This window comes from Triturus cristatus, chromosome 9, assembly GCF_964204655.1.
Source record: "Triturus cristatus chromosome 9, aTriCri1.1, whole genome shotgun sequence".
Lineage (NCBI taxonomy): Eukaryota > Metazoa > Chordata > Amphibia > Caudata > Salamandridae > Triturus > Triturus cristatus.
Window position 1 is genome coordinate 369,736,657 of NC_140592.1, and position 20,448 is coordinate 369,757,104.

The 20,448-nt window shown below is 41.3% G+C and overlaps 1 protein-coding gene across 2 annotated transcripts in view; it reads left to right on the top strand.

The window, feature by feature from the left end:
- ACY1 (aminoacylase 1) overlaps positions 1-20,448 on the top strand; it is a 134,556-nt gene that overhangs the window by 50,868 nt on the left and 63,240 nt on the right. For both annotated transcript variants that reach the window (XM_085625181.1, XM_085625182.1), the window contains exons 5-6: positions 13,240-13,334; positions 14,854-14,930. In XM_085625181.1, the coding sequence (XP_085481307.1) occupies positions 13,240-13,334; positions 14,854-14,930 (172 nt within the window). The remainder of the gene's footprint in view (positions 1-13,239; positions 13,335-14,853; positions 14,931-20,448) is intronic.

The window sequence follows — 20,448 nt, forward strand, 5'->3', positions numbered from 1 at the left end:
CCACTCTCCGCCCATATTTTTCATTGACTTGCATCATTGTCCTTTGTAAATGTTGGCTTCTGATTTGTTAATAGGCTTATTAGTCCCTCCTCAGTACCTCCCTTTACTTTGTTGTTACCACCCATGAGGACTGGCCCTTTTACATGTGTCCTTACTGCATAGCTTTCATTTGCAGTTTGGAGAACTATTTACTTAATGAATGTACACAGCACTCACCGGACGCCAGCTTCAGCAATGGCGTCCGCTTCCCGTCTAACAGACTTGGCATTTGCATTTCTTGGTTTTCTACTCCTCAGACTCGTTACAAGGGCGTCTGTTCGTGCACTTCCCCTCTTGTTTACTTTGTGGCCGGCTTGTTTAATTTGAATTGCTCCGGCATGATTCTCGCATTACTTGTTTCAGATTTGCCACTGTTTCAAGTTTATTTGTTAGGAGTTTCATTTTATTTGGATTCACTGCTCCTCTTTTACTGCCAGCCTTCCTTCTTGTAAGCAAAGACTTTAAGTACAAAGTGCGTGTTTACGCACCGCTTGCAGGTTTTTAAAACACATAAATAAAAGACACTGTCATGTACAATGCCAGTAGCTCAAACTCTCTCAAATGTGAGACCTATTGCATTGAAAATGCTCATTATAAATTGGTTTGGATGTCCTTCTTGAGTCGTGTGTGTCATTTACTAATCATTGTGTGTATGTGAAAATGTTTTGCACTCCTTTGTGTTGAGCCTAAGGCTACTCGACCACACTACCACCTAATAGAAGACTTTGGGATTGCATAGCAAGCCCCTGTCCACTCCTGAGGGAACCTCTGGACTCTACATGGTATATCAGGTTCTTGATATATCACATAAAGAGCAAGCTTCCTACACACTGTCTGGAATGTTGCAAGAAATTATGCATATAATGTATATTTAGTTCCAATGTTTCCTGCCTTTATTGGTAGTAGGCTACTATGAAGTAGAACGGTCAAGGAAAGTCAGTAGTTGTAGCTTTAAGTATCCGACTTCTCGAGACTTGGTGCGTTAAAACTAAAGAAATGTAGTTTGAGAGGAATTAACTACTTGTTTTTTTTTTATAAGTGACATCAAGTGGAACTTTCACTTCTCCTCAAATGGCAAAAGCTAAAAGTTAATTGGTGAAAGCACACTGATGAGTCGACTGCACTTTCTGATGAATAATAATAATCTCGGGGATGTCACAGCTGTGTCTTTTTAACTTGCCTGTTTTCATTCCTAGCATTTGAGCGTGAGCTTTGATGCAGCTTATCTGAGTAAAAGTTCTGGTTTGTTTATGTTGGTGTTGTATTCCATAATGTCTTAGAATTGTCATATTTGTGTACAAGTTAATCAGAAAATGTATTTGTCTTGTGAAATCGGCTTGGAAGTTCTAGAGTTCATTTTCATTTGTGTCAGATGAGAAAGTATAAACTAAGATCCCAGAACACTTCCAAGTTTAAGATGAGAAGATGTGGTTCAGTAGCTTAGTTGGTGACTTCAGATTTGGGGGATATGATTATTAATCAATACCGTTTTCTCACAATTCCTCATTTATGAAAATGCACCATCTTCATTTACCCCTCTGCATTGGTCTTTCCTCATCACCAGCTCACTCTGTATGCATTGATATAAAGATCTAATTGGTGGCCTCACCACCCCCAAAACAATCTCCCCTGTTCTTTGCCACAGTGTGACTTTTACTTGTTATACACAGTCTTCCATACCATTTCTTCCTTTGCTTTTGTGAACTAGCAGAATAGTTTAGAATAAGTTTGCTTTCTTCCCGAAAGTGTACACCCGAAATAATAATTATTTCTAACATCAATTCTGCATTAACATTTTAACATAGTTGTCCTATTACCTTAAATACTAGATGCCCTGGGTCTTGCCTTTTTAGGATGGGGGGTCAGGCTTGCAAAAAAACATTTTTGATCAGTTTGACTAACTGTGTACAACTCTTTCTGATGAATATTTTTACATGTGCAGTTTCTTCGCTGCTTCTTAAACATGTTCAAAGAGGTTAAAGCATCCCTGACAGTATGTAAGATGTGTTTCCAACACGTCTCCTCTAAGCTCATAAGTTCCTTCACATCTCAATCCTGCACACCTTAACTTCCCTACACAATAATTTTCTTACACATCTTGTGAAACGTTTGGCCCTCTTTCCTACTTTGTGCATAGGCAACTCCCTCCATGTCTGATATTAATTTATTAAGTGTGTGTAAGGATGAATAAAGAGATAGTGTAACTACTATATGTCTATTTGCATCAAACCAGTTCGCCTGCTGTTCAGATTGATAGGAAATCGAATTAAGTCTCAAAATAGTTCTTGTAAATACTCTAGTGCTTCTGGCTAGCACCTGCTGTAAAATATGTTATGACAGTTATCTTCTCGAAACCAAGTATATTTGGAGGGTACAATAGCTATTTCGTGTAAGCTGTAGCGAATTCTGTTTTGTTTTTGGCTTGTGTGACCGTCCCCCTTGTTCGTAAAAGTCGGATTCTGCTCTCTCTGTTGTCAGTCAGTGTTCTGAAAAAGAAAATACATACACACAGTAATAAAACGTGGCATACACCCATCACATCAGAAATTGCCTTTATTTCTGTAAACCTGTTAAAAGTCCAACCTGTTTTGGTTCACTGCCAGGATACTCCACCCTCAGGGCAAGCATGTAACATAACAAACCCGTCTTGTTTATCTCTGGGTCTAAAGCTATACATTTGTGATACTCAAACAAAGCGGTTATTTGAACAGTATTTACCTAAATGCTACTAAAAGGCTTTTGGTACCTTCTGGTTTTCATGTTCTGTTTATTGCCCTTCAGCTACCAGCGTTTGCGCAGGCTTCTGTTTGCCTGGCAAGAATCAGATGGAGAAAGTTGAGTGCTGTAAAGTGTATTTTTAGGTCTCGCCTGAGCCAGCGCATGCGCTCCTCGCTCTGGCGAGACATTTAGTGAGTGGGCTTTAAAAAGCCCTACCACAGCTTTTTGTGTGGCATACTGCGTGCGGTTACGCGCACAGGCACAAGCAGAGGTGCCATCTGGCTTTCCTCTCTCGTTATGCCTCATTACGCGCGCGCTCACCATTTGCGTGTTGGTCCTGTTTCTTTCACTTTTAGCGCGAGGCGCGCGCACGCACACACCACTTGCATGTTGTTCCGGTTTCTTTCACTTTTAGCGAGTCTTCCGTGGCTCTGTGAATGTTTGCTGCCTAGCGCACGCTTCCCGCGCGCGTTTATTATACAGTGAGAACGTGGCAAACTAACTTCCACCTGCGGGGCCATCTTGGATCTGTGCAACTAGTCAGACGACACCAGGAAATAAAGAGCAGGTGCAACCCTTTTCAATAGGGTGAGTTTATTTGTATGCTTGCACATGGATGAAATCCGTTCGCCCCTTTACTCTTAACCTAATTTCCAACCACTTTTTTAAATCCCTGAATGCCGATGGACAGCCAGCCCTGTGCCAAACCGGTCCCTCCGTACCACGGTAACCACTGGCAGCAGGGATAACATTTGAAAGCTATTTTTTTTATTTATGTTAATTTTAATATTTCGATTTTCACAATGTAAATCGTTTTACAGAGGATTTAAAAACCGTTCATGCTGAGTATTAAAAGTCAAACATCGAATGAATATGGTGGTGTTAGTTGGGGTTCGTGTTTGAGAGTCGCCTGCCCAGGCACCACGAACACCAACCTTAACTGGCGTGACGTGCACCTGTAGAAGCTCCCTGAGAAGTACTGCAACGTGCAGGTGTGTCTGTCTAGTGAAATAGAGGTTTATTCCCAAATTCATCCAGGGGCAGGAGGGTAACTGCACACAGCCGAGCACACACAACACCCTTCCCCCCCCTGCTCTGCAATTGGCAGGCCTTGTTTGTTGCATGATGCTCTCTGAAGATGGCAGACACGCATTTCATTTTAAATATTAACTATCATCTGCACAGAAAATCGGAAATGTAATTAAGGCTGGCACATTGCAATTGCTCGCACCACACTCTGTTACAGAACACGCAGTTGTCTATAGTCCTGGTGGACTGTTCTAGTAAGTGGTGGGGTAAAGTCTATGGCTAAGCCTACCACCTGTGGATTCACTGTAGGCCGTGAGAGACATTTGGAGAAGTCTCTAACGTTCCGTCTGGTTGTAGAAAACATGAATTGACGGATCCGCATTTAAATGTAAAAACTTAAACGCGAAACCCTCTTTCTTAGCTTTTCGTGTCCTTCCCTTTCTGTTTTTGTTACCAGCTTGTTTCATATAGCAATTGCTGCCACACTTTTACCATTTAATGTTCGCACCCAACTCGTCGATACTTTGTCCTCAAAAGGATGTCACACTGAGTCGGCCCTACCATCGTTCAAACCAGTAACAAAGACCTGACCCTGACATTTCTCGTCCTCTGATGTTCCCGATCGGTAGCAAATTTGCTGCAGGGAGAGCCAAGCTTGCCCAGCTACCCCCTCCCCGTCAGTGTGGGGTCCATCCGACTCCCGAGCCGCGCTCCTATGAGCTCTCAGACACTTGAGGGGCCTCTCTGCTCTAATGCATTCACTCACCGCACATCTGAGAGGAAAGGGCTGGTAAGCTGTGTTTAGAGTCGATCCGTTCCCAAGATGTACAGAAGTAGTGTTTGTACTTCAGCGTTGCCAAAGCGGATTGTGAGGTGTCACTCATCCCACCTCCCCCCTCCCCACACACGCTTCCTGAGCCCAATAATTCTTGTAATCGACTTACATTTTTTGGGTGTTAATTGTAACCCGGTACATAATTTTACTCCAAGGTATATTTATTATTCGCTGTTCTGTCGAATTAAGCAACATCAATTACCACAAACGTGTCCGTTTGAAAGCAAACACTTTTACAATATGCATTTCATAAATTGAATGAAAGAGGGGTTCAAGGCAGAGGTTGGGGGGGGGAGTAAAGCGGAGGCAGTTCACTGAGATATAGTGTTATATGTGCGGAAGTGACGCGTGGAGTTGCTCAATTGCTAACATCTTTGCGGTTGGAAATCTGGGGTAATTCCAGCCTAAATACTTGATTCTGAGCTTATCACTTTTCCGGTGTATTGAAGTGTAAATATATGAAATGTTAAAACCGTCAGTACAGCGTTCTGTTTAGTTCAACCCAATCCAATTACTTGTGGTTATAATAATCTAGCCTAAACAGCTCCCACCCCACCATGCCCCTCTGTGTACAACATCGTATGTTCACGGTGCTCCTGTCGCGATATAATCTGCCTGTTAAGCGCGTGGGCTGGTTGCGCCCTCCGGCGCTGTCTGTGCTATTTCAAACCCTAATTAAGTTTGTGTCTACGTATAAACACACATGCCAAAAAGTAAATAGTTTGTTGGTGCCAACAGCATAGTCGTTGTGTATGCCCACTGTCTGACCATGGCTCATCTCACCGACCTCGGAAGGATGAAAGGCAGAGTCGACCACTCTATAATTCAAAAGCTGATGTTTGCTTATTTTTATTTGTTTTTGCCTGCCATATTAGGGCGTGAACGTAATATTTTTTCTAACTGCATAATTATGTAAAGTGGTGCCGATGCAATGACTCCAACAAATAGATGTTAAATATACTCACATTTTTTTAACGTAGATTGAAACGCGTTCTGATATTGAAATAGTTGTCTTTTGTGAACTTTAGGATTTAGTTACTGCTATTATCTATCGTATTGGCATATGTTAGGTATTTTATTCAATTAATACTATGTTTGAGCAATTCTGTATCAATGAGATCTGTATACATTCCTATCCCGCCTTTCACACATACAGGTGGACACGCAATACTAATACCTAAACTCTCCAAACTCCTCTTCCTCCCATGAAATTATAAAAAATAAGTCATTCATATGATGTATTTTAAGCCTAGTTATTGTGTCTTAAAACTTACTTTTTACTAACCATGTCTGAGAGTGCTTTCCTTTTTTGCATGTTCTGTCTATATCTGACACGCACACCCTCGATCAAATGCTGTCATAAGTGACCAGACTACACTTGTTATGGATGAGCATTGTTAAATGCAAAATGCGTATTATTTTTTCTTCTGAAATCTGATTTTAGCCACCCCATTGTCTAGACAAGCCGTTTACACCTTATGCGTTCATTTCATTCTCTACACACTTTATGCACTTTGGAGTAATTGCTCCCTACAGTAAACGCTAAAGTATAGTTATTATCGTCACACACAGTGACGACTCAGCGACATTCACAGCTGGTCATTTTGTTCTACAGAGGCTAGTGCAAGAGCCGAAAATTCAGACCAGGCAAAGTTCCTCTAAATAATGAAAAACGTGTTGTTGGTAAGGACACACAATGTTCACATGTCCAGATACAGCAGCATTTCAAGTGCTAGTCACAGCCGCTATTTGTTGACCAGCAACCCCGTCAAGCTTCTGGCATTTTTCAGAATGTATACTATGTAAATTGCTCTAATGAGTTGTAATCTCGTTAACCAATAAGAGTCCAATATGAGCAAACGCTAGTGTTTAGGGGAGAGAAGCATCCTATCAAATATCTGGCCAGTTCTGTAGAGCTTGCTCAGTTTGTGCCTGCAGCCCATTTCATTCCTATGAGTTGCCTCAATAGGACAGTGATCTATGTCTTTGCATTGCAACATATGTTTCTTTTTAACATGCTTATATGGTCTAGCAGAAAGGAGAGTATTAGATGTAATGGTTATATGCAGGTTGGGGTAGACATACCTCAATACTACACTTTAAGCAAACCCCTGACAACTTCACAACCCCACTACAGCTCCATGTCATGAAGTAGGCTTAGAATGTGTCCCCTCAATGGCACATTCATATCAAGTTATAGCCAATGCTTTCCCTACTTCAACAGTACGCAACAGGCACAGAGACCAATACCTGCATGTGCACAGCACAGTTCCAAGTCACACAACTGGCTGAGGGTTGGCGCTTCAACAACACATTCATATCAAGTTATGGTCATACTCGGCCCTACACAATCAATACGCATTAAACCGCACTGAGCAAGGGAGTTAGTAGAAGGGGTCATTATACAGTTTTTAGAATTGGTGAATGCCATTTAAAAAACTTATTTTAATAAATGTATAAAATTCATGAAATTTGCACAGAGGGCTTTCGCCTAAATTGTACTTAGCTGCACTCGCACTTTACCGCACATTCTCTTGGAGACACAAGCATGACGGTGTGATGCCGGGCGACGGCTTACTCAGTACTGCTGCTGCTTTGGTGTCGGGTGTGGGATTCGCGATCCTTAAGCCTGTCACGGCACGGCGTCTGTGGAACCTCATGCTATCATCAATGGTGGCTTCTTGAGATCCCTCTAATTGTTCCTTGGCCTAAAACTAAACACTGGTCTGTGGTAGGGTCTGTCCCCAGCTGGAACAAACATTGGCATAGCCAATAGGTCTAGCCTTTGGGACCTTATAAGTGTTTAGCCATGCAACAGTTGATGTTGTTGCACCATAAGATATTGTGCTGCATAACTAAATACTTATAAGGTCCCAAAAGCGAGACCTATTGGCTATGCCATTGCTTGTTTTTCTTTGTAGACTAAGAATCTAAACTCAATCTTGACAGAACAAAGAGTGGAATGGAGCGCCTGTAAATAAATTAAATACGTCTCTAGATCCGTTTGACAAATTCCTGCTTTACTCAAATCCAATATTCAAAGTCGTAAAATCCAGTGAATAAAAGCATCCAGCCAACACGTTTCATTCAAGCTGTCTTGAACTTCATCAGGGCTAGTATTTATGTATCGTTAGGTGTTGATTATAATATCCATTTGGTTCATCAATTGTTTTCTCTATTATTCACTCTGCGTCACAAGTGTCTGTAGTTTGCTGAGGGGATAATTGTTCCCCTAGTCCTAACACCTGAATCAGTGTTCCAAAACGAAAATGCCGCGTTCAGTCCTTCAAACCTTCAAAGAATCTAAACGCGTTGTTACCTCACGGTAACTTATTACACTCTCTGCCATTACTACATGGATTGGAACTTTCAAAATGCCTCAGCCAGTCGAAACACTGAGATGGTGGGCCTTTCATAGAGGACACCAGTGAATGCCTGAGAAATCCTGATAGCATGTTGAGCCATCATGCTCGGTATATCCTGAAGGCATTGGCCACCATAGTATGTTAATTTTTGCAGTACTGCGTCCATGCCCTTTGACCTTTCCCCTGGTGGACGAGAGAAGGTGGATCAACACAGGTGTGGTGGAATGATGGCATACCATTGCAAAACACATTTTTCCTTCTGTTACCCATACCCATACCTTGTAACTGAATCACAGAAATCTGTGAGTATCCCATGGGGGCATTATTGATTAGTCTAATGCTATACCACCTACATTCAGCTTCCACAGGTACTACAACCAACCATCAGTCATTTGGTGAATGACTGTCTCGGAATTTTGTAAACTTTAATGAGTCTTTTATGTGTTACATAACTAGATTACTTGTTCCAAATTTTATTTAGGATTTCTTCTTTCTTCACATAGGATAAGTATCATTGCTGCTATGCAGTACCAAATGCAACAAAATGGCCTTAATATAATGATTACTTATAGCATGAGCTTGAAACAAAGTGCATCATCACCATCCAGTTCTGATGACTAAAGATCTGTACTGGTTGCCAGTGGAGCAAATTATAACATTCAATGTACCCTGCACCAAGACTAAGGCTTTGGGTACAGAATACCTGTAATATGTGCTTCCCCAAAACATCACCTGCCACGGTCTCGGACCTATTAATGCAAGACTAATGGCCAGTATAAATACGAGAGTAGGAAGCATGCATGGAGGGAAGATTTAGAGCCTCCGTGGTACACAACTCTGGGACTTCTTGGATGCTCACCTAAGATTTTTGCTCTGCCTACCAGCCCTCAAAAGAGCGGTGAAAGAAATCCCTCTTGAAACAGAGCTTTGGCCCTCTGTCCAGCCTTCCAAGGAGGTTGTCCAGTCAATCCAGACTCCTCCAACCAGCCTCAGAACTCAATACATATATTTCTGTCAATGACTAACATGGAATGTCCTGGTTTTACTGATTCACATCCAGTGTTAGGAAGTGCCCATAGGCAACATGTTTGTATAAAAACAAATGATGTGTAGGAACTAATTCTGATTTTTTTTTTTTTTTATATTAGAGAAACCATTCATTGGTATCTATTACTGGGTATCGATATCCCTACCAACCTACATTGGTTTAATTTGAAACTCTTGAGCAGACACCAATTCCAAGTATTCAGTATTTATCGGGCAAACAACATTTAAATCCATCAACAAAATACAACAAATATAATGTGCAAGAAGATTTTCCATATACAATTGCTTTTAATTATATAGCGCTGCAATCTTCAATAGTCCGTGGTGACAGTCCATAAGGAAGGTAGTCCAATATCGATACACACCCGAGGAAACAGAGCCCTCAAACCTTGGTTTCCAGGGATTTCCTATTTAGCCACCATTAGGGTAATTTCACAGACTAAAAATCTATTTCGACACCGTACAAACTTTCCAGATCCCAGCATGGATAAGCAAGGCTTGATGTCCAAGCTTTCCCCAGTCACCGTGATAACTGATTTCTGACATTGTGCCATATGTTTGTATTAATGAGCATTCCCATATGGTATGAATGACTGTACCCACTTTGTTGCATCTCTGGAAGCACGAGTGACTGTTCCTGAGAAGTTGGAAGTTGTGGTGGGCAGGTATGGGCCGAGTTGATTTGCATATTATTGCCCCAGGTGATGGGTTACTGTTCTGGGCTAGTGGCTGTAATAAAGGATCTGTCTTCCATTTCTGTGCATGGGTCCACGCTTTGCAGTACACATGTTGACTGCTTAAGTTTCTAGGACCTCTCAGAACTAATACAAACTCTGAGAAGACAGACTTGAGATTGGCAAGTGTGAATGAGTCCCTGGGAGGTGCAAGTAGTGAAGTGCATTGTGTGTGTCGAAGTGCACATTGGGTAGGTGTGCTTTTAAAAATCTGATCCTTCTGCTATATGTAGGTAAATCCCACAAGTAAGTAATTAGAATAGCAAGTAAGGTGACCTACCAGAGGTGGCCTTCATTACACCCAGCATATATTGTCTGTCAACGCCATCCGTACTGAGAACAGATGAGTGATGATGCAATCAAGTTTCATGTTTCAATTATTTTTTTAGCAAAACGTAGACGGTTTGATTATTTTGTTTCCGAGGAACACGAATGTCTTTAAAAGTCATAGCGGTTAGCTTTTCAACTTCAGGTACATCATTTCTACACTTGTTTTGTTTTACTCGCCAGTCCTGTTGTTTGATTCTGTGCCACAGTTATTTGTGAATGATGTAGCAGATATAAATATCTCTATACAATATGGTGGAATAAATAATAATGCTGCTGTAGTGAATCAGTAATACAATGTGCTATCTTCCTTTTTGGGAAACAGTTCTCAAAATCTGAGTAACCCATGTAACTTGTCGGGATACTCCATTTTTTAGAAGTCTTATTTGATGTTGATGTTTCACTTTTTCTGTTATAAGCAAAAAGGGTAAACGCTTCACTAGCAAGCATAGGCAATGCAAATCAGTTCCGCTTTGCCAATGTTAAGGTAGTGCATGATTGACTTAGGCAGTGCCCGAGTGGCCATATTAATTCTATAAAAAAGCAAAAAAAAATAGCATTCTGTACTTTAAAGCTGGCCACCGCATTGCGTGATGAAACACACTTTGTGTTGGTACCTGGTCATATGCATTGCTGTGAGAATGCAATGCAGGTGCCAACTAGGACGTATAGAACACTGAAGTATTTAACTTAGCTAATTGCCGTTCTTGCAATTGACCAAGCTGGAGCAGTTTAAAAGCCTCCATCATTGGTAAAGCTAATAGCGCTAGCATCATGAAGAGGGCAGCACTGTATATGTATAGTCCTGTGGGCATTCTGCCTGGGGAGCCGTAGTAACGGTGAGAGGGGAGAGATGGGGTAAGGACAACATCCAGGTCATCCCCATTGCAGCCATCTGTCATTGCGGAGGAGCATTGGGAGGACAGCGGGAGGGGAGAGACATAGTAAGTAGGTGGTTCACAGTAAAGGGCACTTGTGCACTCTGAAAACAAGACTAGGAGACTTGCATTCTGATATAGTACTAAACACATAATGGAATTTAAACAAAAAAAAGTATTTGCATAACAGCAGTGGAAGGCTACACACTAGTCAGTGAAACGTAAGGATAAACAAGTTATGCAAGACGGAGGGGGCAAATGCAGAATAGGGAGAAAAGCCACCAAAAAAAACAAGGAACTGAGATTGACAAGACAGCCATCTAATCCTGAGCAAGTACCGACTATGTATTATTGTATAAAATGCTGTCTACGACAGAGCTGTTTTTAGTGAGGCTTCAAAAAGGAGAAATTGCTGCTGCCTGATGTTGGATTTATTTGAATCACTTGTACCCTGCCATAGGTAAAGTGCCATGTCCACTTAGACCCTCCCTGTGTGAGAGTACTAGGCCTACTCTCCTACTAGTTAGTGAGCAGCAGGCACATGTACAAAATATAGAAAGGAAACCGTGAATGACTGCATATGTGAAAGTAGAAAGAGAAGCATTCCATCATGCTTAGTCAAGAAGGTCCCTGCAGCCTTTGCCACCTCCCTTGGAACTCTTGGAAAGGCAAGTGTTTTGAGCATCATTTGGCGTCTGGGATCTTTTGAAGTATGAAAGAACCAGAGAACATGTCGGCACGTCTTGCATTGCATCGACAACTCTACTTCCTTCTCCCGTCCTATAGAGATCAACGGTAATCTCCTCTTGCTACTTCTCTTTCGCTCTCTGGCTAGGCTCACCCCTCATAAGTATGAATTCCACTATGAAAAGACAAGTAGGGTAGCGTGAGCGAACATTAAGAATTTAGAGGGGCGAGCCACAATGTGGAGAAGTCAGTTGTGTGCAAGCTCTAGTTCCTAATTCCTGAATGTAGAAGCCTGTCTTTAGAATGTGCAAAAGGGGCGCACGCCCAGGGTGTCCGGTTGCAGGAGCTGTCGGCAGCAGTCTTCTTCTGATGTAGAGCCAAAGAAAAGCTAATTTAAACACTGTTTCTGAAGACTTGTGGTGCCCATCACTGCAGTTTGACTGCTTTTCTTCTCATGGATTCGCTTCCCTTTCTCTTGCCCCCTTCCCTTCCCATTTTTTCCCCAACATATCAGCCACTTAATAGGACTAATGGGAGGGGACACCAAATTTGGTTTCACCCAGTGCGCTCTCGGAGGGAAGGCCAGATCTGAACGTGACTGCAGGGCCCGATGTTGTCTCATGAGACTCAGATCTGCATCCTTTTTCTATATTAACCGCAAGAAAGTAATCCATACGCTTTCTCGCTTTGTGACTGCTCTTGCCGCTTTTACTTGAGGGGGGACCTGGTTGAATCTCAATTCACTTTGATTCTAGAATGAGACTCCAGAGGTGCGACTGAATAACTCTTGTAGATCATTTTATCTCTTCGTAGACTATGAGCCTACCGTGGAAGCCCAAATAAATGCTACTATTGAAACACAATTTTAACACTGCTTATGTTAATAACTCCTACTTCCACATTAATGTGCTGTCCCTGCTGATACACCCTCTATAATGAGGCGCCGGGTTATTTAAATTGAGAACGTTTGCTTGAATATCCCATTGGTCCTGGAATGGAGGACTCTTGCTTTGATTTCAAGTCTGTGTTGCACTGGGTTGCTTCAGAGTGAAATACACGGTGGGTGTTGTGTACAGGGTTCTGCAATGAGTTTGATTGGTGTATGTGTCCTTTTGGTTGCTACTGCAAGCCGTCCTGTCAAAGATCTCCTGAGCCTGTTTGCCTATTTTGTCAAAGGGTTTGCATCCAAACTTGGAGGCGCGGGTACTCCTGATTGTGTGGCAGAGTGTAAAAATGTTTTAACTTAAGGTCTTAAATTATTTTTTTAGTCTCATAGGCCCTCTTTTTCCAAATGCTTTAGGACGCAGTGCTTGTGTTTTGCCATGCTGTGGTATTTGAGTAGTGTTATTACTTCATTTTGCTTTTTAACATTCACACAAAGTATAGTATTACTTCTTAAATGGAAAATAAATAAGTCAACATTAACTTATTGTGGCAAAAATAAAAATGTTTACTCAAAAAACCCCTCCACCCCCTACAGATCTTTACGTGGGACTAGACTTTGAAGTTTAAGTAATCTGGACTCATTATTTCGAACCTCCAAAGTCCCCTGAAACTTTTTGTTGATTTGCTTTTTGCAGGACCACTGGAATAGTCATCCCTTTGCCGCTCACAAGGACGAAAATGGCAATATCTACGCCCGTGGTGCTCAGGATATGAAGTGTGTCACTATCCAGTAAGTCCAAATCATTAAGTGCAGGAAATATGTCAACTTAACAAAACCAGACATCAAGTGGTTATTTTTTGGTAAATTCCAGCAATGCAGGAAATTATCTTGATGATTGAATTGGCCGGACAGAAAGTGAGTTACTACTAAAATGATCAGAAGAGAATGCCCATTTAAAAGAACATGGCTGAACAGTGGTCATAAGGCCAGTACTAAAGTAAAATCTGCAGATGAGCGATTGTAACATAAAGGCGCTCATTGGAAGTGAGTTGCCAGTCACATTGAACATTCCTTGTGCACACTATAATCACCCACTCATGTGAACTTGACTATAGGCACAAGAAGAATTGACCCCCATAGGCTCGGAGTTTAGCAGCCATTTATATCCCCTTGACCGTGACAGTGAAAAACTATCTTTTACTCAAAAACTGTAGTCATGTAGAGGATTGTCACATCAAGTAGGTCATCATTTACTCCTGTGCCATTTCCACACACAAAATAAGAAATATTAATTTATAGCCACTTGACAGGAAATGATTCATAGATTACAGTCACTAGACCGGAAGTTGATCACTGGTTAAGTAGGGTCAACAAAGTGTGTCAATGGTTACTGGCACAATCCAGTATGTCTTTACTCCTTTCCTTCCACAGCAGATGACTGTATGTTTCAGGGCATTCTGATCTCCTGGATGTGTAATCTGGTGTATGTGGCCGAGGGCATGGAAGAGCATTCTACATATGTGATGCCAGTGTGAGAATTGAGGGCCACCAATATGAGTCCTCAATTCCTTTAGGCTGTTTGTCTGCTGCATTTCCTGAAACCTATCCCCTGCTGGCAGCTGCTACTAGGTGTAATTTGTCAGAGGCAATCCCTAAAAAGTATGGAGATAAGCACAGGTACTGAGAAGGAAATAGATTACTTTCAATCAGTGGTGCAGTGGGGTTTCCATTTACAGATACTTTAGTGCTAGTGCTACTTCTCTCAAATTCTAAAGAATGAATCCACCTATGCATACATCCATTAAATATTAACAGTCCCTAAAAGTTATTTTTATTTATTACTATTAATTGCTCTAAATTAATTCATATAATATTCCCATACTACTAATTTAAGGATTATTTACATTCACACGCCAGTGTTTCTGTGTGCATTTTTAAAAAGGAGGCAGCAAATCTTTTCCTTTGCAGAGCTCTGTGCATGGTGCATTCAGCAGTAGCCATCCTTGAGAGGGGAATGTGCAGTTTAGTATTTAGGGCAACCACCAACTCCAATCTTCCACGAAAGAAAGGACACCGACACCAACGACTTTTGCTGGATTCACAGATTTAATGTTATCACTCCATTGCTACGCGTTTCGGCATCACCTGCCTTAATCATGCAATTTAGTATTTAGGGTTTAACATGTGTCCCATCATGGTGAGTGTTTGTTTATAAGTAGTTTTCTCTACTTTTTTCTCATTTTTGCATTCTCTGTTAAAATATTCTCTCTTTTCTTTGCTCGTTATCTCTCTTTGTCCTGTCTTCAAGGTATATTGAAGCCATTCGGAAGCTAAAAGCAGAAGGAAAAAGATTTCCTCGGACTTTGCACTTAACGATCGTCCCAGGTAACTCATTATGAAAGTATTAATATGCCTCTACACTCCTAAACTCAGAATAGCAGCACGATTTAAAATCATCCAAACTTCTTTATAGAATTTAAGTTCATTTTAAACTTTAAAAAATCATTAAAAGCTGTGTCATTTTGCTCCATATTTTGTACTTTAGAATCCTTGTTTTAATAATTAAACCCCAAATAGATGCTGTGTCAAGCGTTTCAGTGAGCGTTGTGGTAAAAATGTTTTATTTGCATCTTATGTGTTAATTATTAAAGTAAACAGTGAAAATCTAGAGATACTGTGCTGGAAGGTATTTAAAGAAAAGGACCAAGCTATGCACCACCTAGCCGAGATAATGGAGAAACATTCTTACAAAATATACTTTGTTTTTGAAAGCTAGAAGGTCAAATGACGAGTCCTAACCTATTGAATCTTTGTAACCCGTATTTAAATCTACGTACCTTTTTCTATGTTAACAGAATCAAATTAGGTTTTTATGGTACAAAAAATAGACAAAATTGCAAATTATGAATGGGTCATTTAAAGATATTATTGTACCAATGGAATATTAAAACATATAGTTGAAGTAATAAGTATCATCGTAATATTTTCTACTCAGTCTGCTCAACCATACCGAAAATAACATTCATATTTATGAGTGAAATGCTCAGCATATAAACTTCGTAGAAGCGAAGTGCGGCGATAATGGGATGCATGGATGATCCTGATTTATATAAGTATGTAGAGTGTGGAGTGCACGACATTTGATATTCAGTTACTTTAAAAAAGGGATGCAGTTGCAGAAACACACTTAACAAACCTCCTAGAACTCCCTTTAACATTGAAGTAATGGAGACAGATCACGGAACCTTCAACATTTCATGATGATTGATGCAGTATGTTAAAACGTCCTACAGCTGGTGTGCGATAAGCCTATTACTGAGCTCGCTAATTCAGTGAAAGAAGCTGAAGCATGTGAGCTTGTTCACCTGTCGGTCAGTAGGAAGAGTCAAGGGCAGTTGCCCCGTCTACGGACACCTGCAGGGGGAGGTTCATTAACTGGTAGACCTGTGGTTTTGTGCGCATGAGCAGTTGTATAGCATTACAGCATTCTGCCATGGTCTGCTAAATAACTATGGACTGGGATGCGGCCAAAGTAATTACCAGTGGCTGATTAATTCAAGCATTCCATCCATCACTTTGTTGTACACTTTTGTAGGGACAAGCATCTATCAGGTCCTAAATCACAGAGAAGTTGAGTCTGGTGATATTTTATTTTAAGCCGTATCTCACTGCAAAAGCATATGCAGGTCTTTTAGGCATAATGGGAACCGAGTAGAATAAAACCCATACAACATGAAAGGCAATACCCTAAACCATAACAATACTTTAAATACTGTACGGAGTAGGTCTTGAGTAAGACGTGGAAGAGTATCATGAAGGCATCAATGAAGGCTTATCAAGCAAGCTGCATTAGGTAATCGGAGAGGGCTGGCAGCACACAGCAAAATGAATCCCAAAGGAGCTTCTGCGTATCTAGCTAGTCACTATGAATGAAGGGTTGCTCCACCAGGAAGATTACTGGTGAGTAGTGAAAAAGAAAAAAATCCTGATATGAATGGAAAATCAAGTGCATACATGGTTTTAAAAACTGGTTTAAAAATGGGACCCCAGCAGGTTGCGATTAATAAATCCACTCTGGGTGTGGTGGTGGGTGTTTTGAGCTGTTTCACAGCATTCAATAGGGTGTGCTATGTTTTTAAAATGACTCATTAATGATGTAGGGATGGACGTGAGTAGCAATGTTTCCATCTTTGCTGCTGATAAAGAATCTGCTTAGATCAGTACATTCAAATTAGGACACACTAATAATATCACAGGATATCTTCATGCCTGACTGGGACATCTTAAAAGTAAGTAACCATTAGTTCTTTCTCCGGTTACTTTAATCCCTTATTTCAAGCTATGATGACAAAGTTTTCTCTGTTGCTGCTGCCAAAGCCTGGAACTCACTTCTAAAACACTTCACAAACCACGTTCTCACCTTAGATTTAGAAAGACATAAAAACCTTCCTTTTCGGTCTATAACTCAACTCCTCCATAATCCCTTCGGTTCAGAGCCAAGATACCTTCACAGTTTGCACCTTTACAAATATCCTTACTACCGCTATTAAGAGTAAACAGGTACATAAAAGTTTCATTGTTTGTTTTTTATATAGTGATGCCCTTGGGCCACAGAAGGTACAGGAAAGGTGACATTTATAATGAGGAGTGGCAGGTGATAACCGAATAAACAAATTCTCTCTTCTTATTGCTCCTAATCCCTCTCCCTCTGATTTACACTTCTGAGATTGGCTCTGATGAAGGGTATTTATGAAGTGTGGCTGATACCCAAAAATCGATGTCCTGGCCCTAGAGCGTGAGGATGACAGAAAAGGCCTGGTGAGCTTGGATTGGTTTTAGGGGCTGCTTTAGAGTGTTGTGGGCGGGTTACTCTGTCACATATGTAACGGTCCACTCCTCCTTATTATAAGTGCATTATATCCATGGCACTGATATCCGTCACGTTTGTGACGGAGTAACCTGTCAACCAAATTCTAAATTAAGCCCATAGTCTGATAAATGCACGCATTCCGGGACGTTAGTGCTTCTTAACAGGGCATCTGCAAGTCAAACAGGGTCGTACACCCAAGAAAATGAAAACAGTAAATTATCCTTAATTCAAAGGTTTTTTTAAAGGAGGGTTTGAGAAATCCTTATAGCACTGTATATATTGGATGTAGGTTATTGCATCGCAGGTAAGACACCCTGTGTTAAAACAAAGTTTTGACTGTGTGGCGCCAGATTAATTGTTGGAACAAAAGACTTGAATTGTAAGGAGAGGCTCAACCAGTTTGGTTTGTTTCGCTGAGACATTAATTAGACAGACATAGAGGTTATATATCCCAAAAACTTGATGGGAATTGAGATTTTCCTGGAAGCGTGTTCTGCTATAGAACAATCAGAACACAGTTTTGTCTATTTTGTTAGTTGGTTGTTTACTCGTTGTCATGGCTAATGAGTTATTTCAGAGCGAAGCGCGTCACTGTAATATCTTTTGATCCAAAGTCATAGACCTCTTTTTCTGTTACTTTATAGACGGTTATGAAGAGAAAGGTGCATTATTAATTTTTCTGTACAATAATTTTGAATGCACTGTAAATGAAGATTAACTAGTGCCTCTTCCACTTTTAAGGGTTGTAATAAATGGAACAGGTTTCATTCAGATCTAGCCTCTGCTTTCAAAATTGGAGTTGGGTTTGTTTTTAGCAACAATTGTTTTCGTGGTGGCATACCCTGGTTGCCATTGGGAGGAACTCTAGCACCGCATGGCACTAACAGCTGCAGATGATAGGTCGCGCCGTGTCTGCTAAATTATCATGGGGAATGGCTCTTGGTAGAGACAATGACAAAGCAAGTGTTTCGTTCCAAGAACATACAGGTAGGTGCATGAGAGATGTCAGTTGCACCTCTCCTCAGAGTGTGCCCCTTTTGCCCTGTGAATATTCAACTGGCGAGGCGAGAAGATTGTTTGTTTTAAATGAAGCTTAAGACCTGTGGTGCTAGTGGCATTTCGGAATAAAGCAATGAAGTGTCTGCACAAAGGACATTCAGGTAGTGAATGTATGAAACACAGGATCCCTCCTTTGTTGTGGGGATGAAGAGAAATTTGAGATTATTTTCAGGGAGTCTGTAGTTCTCAATGCATTTTGTGCCTAAGATTGCACTTCATCAGGAGAGTAAACAATCTCCTGAACAACAGTATTATAACTTTTGAAAAGGAAACCTACTTATTTAAAGTGAATAGTGTGTCAAAGCTGAGATGAAGTCTCTCTAAGGGCTCATTGTGAGTTTGCTGTACTGTCTTTACTGGCAACATGTCCTACGTGTGGACCAACAGCCTTGCACACTTACTGTTCTCATCCTCCTGGACATCTATGCTCCTTGGACGTAAATTTGAATGAGAGTTTATTCACTAGAAGTGGTACTTAACAGCCATATGCAAGCTAAGCATTGAGAGAAAATCTTCATGCACAAATATGCCTTTTGGCATGTTAAAATAGACTATATTGCTGCTTCCTTGCATTGCGCCACTCATCCCTGCTGTGCGCTGATCTCTTCTTCAGGAGTGGAGCAGCTCACAGCAACTGGCTAGCAGATGCTCGGGAGGTGTATAGTGCCCTCTGTATCACTCTTTGACACACTTCCTTTTTAGTGTGCCACAGTCTACAGGTGTCTTCCTTTTTTATCCTATTTCCAGCTCTTGTTCAACTGATTTGGCTAGCGGACCTTGGGTAATTCTGGACATTCAAGATTTTAAGATGGGCAGGTGTGAAAGAAGCTAGCATGGATCCCCTGCCAGTACAGATGCAACTCTTTCACATCCTGAGTGGCACTGGCAGTGGCATCTGCGTGGACAAGAATGTTGCATTTATGTGCTCTTTGCAGCTTCTTTGAAGAGAAAAGGCAGCCAGAAACTTAAACTTTTGGGTAATATTGCCCATTAGTCATTTTCTTCTGTTTATTCTTATGTAACTGATAGGTTGATAGCCGTGCACTAGTCATGTGGGCCCAAACCAACTGCTTCTTGTGATGTATAATTTGAGCCACGTGCAAGTGATCAGTCTTTATGTTTGCCCACACAGGGCACCAAGTACAAAAAAAAGCTCATTAGTGTGTGACTACTCCATCCCCTGCGGTTTGAGCTTCCAAAGAGCACTAGCGAGTTAGTGAGGACACCTCTAGGCCGACCACTGATTGTCCCTCACTGCAGTCCCGCACCACTGGGCCTACATGGTTCTTCACTAAGTACCTGGTATGTACTAGAGGCGGTTGGGCAGTGGAAGCTGTTAATATCTGGTCACCAACAGAAGCGCCTCTTGAAGGATGAGGAGAAGTTCCAGTGAAATTCTAAATTGGCAGAGACTGAATAGAGGAGAAGGAGAGGTGAAAGGTGCTGCGTGACGCAAGCAGTGAGAGTTCACCCACACCTCCCAGTGCAGAGAGAGCAGAGCAGTGGATGAAAATGCTGCCCTCCCCAGTCAGAGAATAATGAGGAGTTTTTCTTCCTAGAGAACATGGTATTTCAATCTTAAAGGCTCCCCTATAACGCCTATAGAAGGCCTATTCACCACAGACACAGGTTAGTCCTGTCGGGAGCTTCCTTTTAACATGTTGCATACGAACCACAACATCTACTTTGGAAGAGGTGAATATTTAGCTAATCCTACCAGACGTGGCTACAACACGGCCAATTTAACTTAAATATTTTTGTATCTGCTAAATTTAAACAGACCTGTAGGATATGCTTAGCTGCAGGACGGTAATCTGAAGCATCATCCGAGATTCTCGAATGGACGTACTTAATGTTAAGGTGGGTCTGGTGGCTCATTGGACTAATGCATTCGCTCTAGTAATCTACATTTGATCTTATGGCCAAAGGTTCAAATCATGGCAGGTCCACCCAACCTTTCATCCTTCTGAGTTT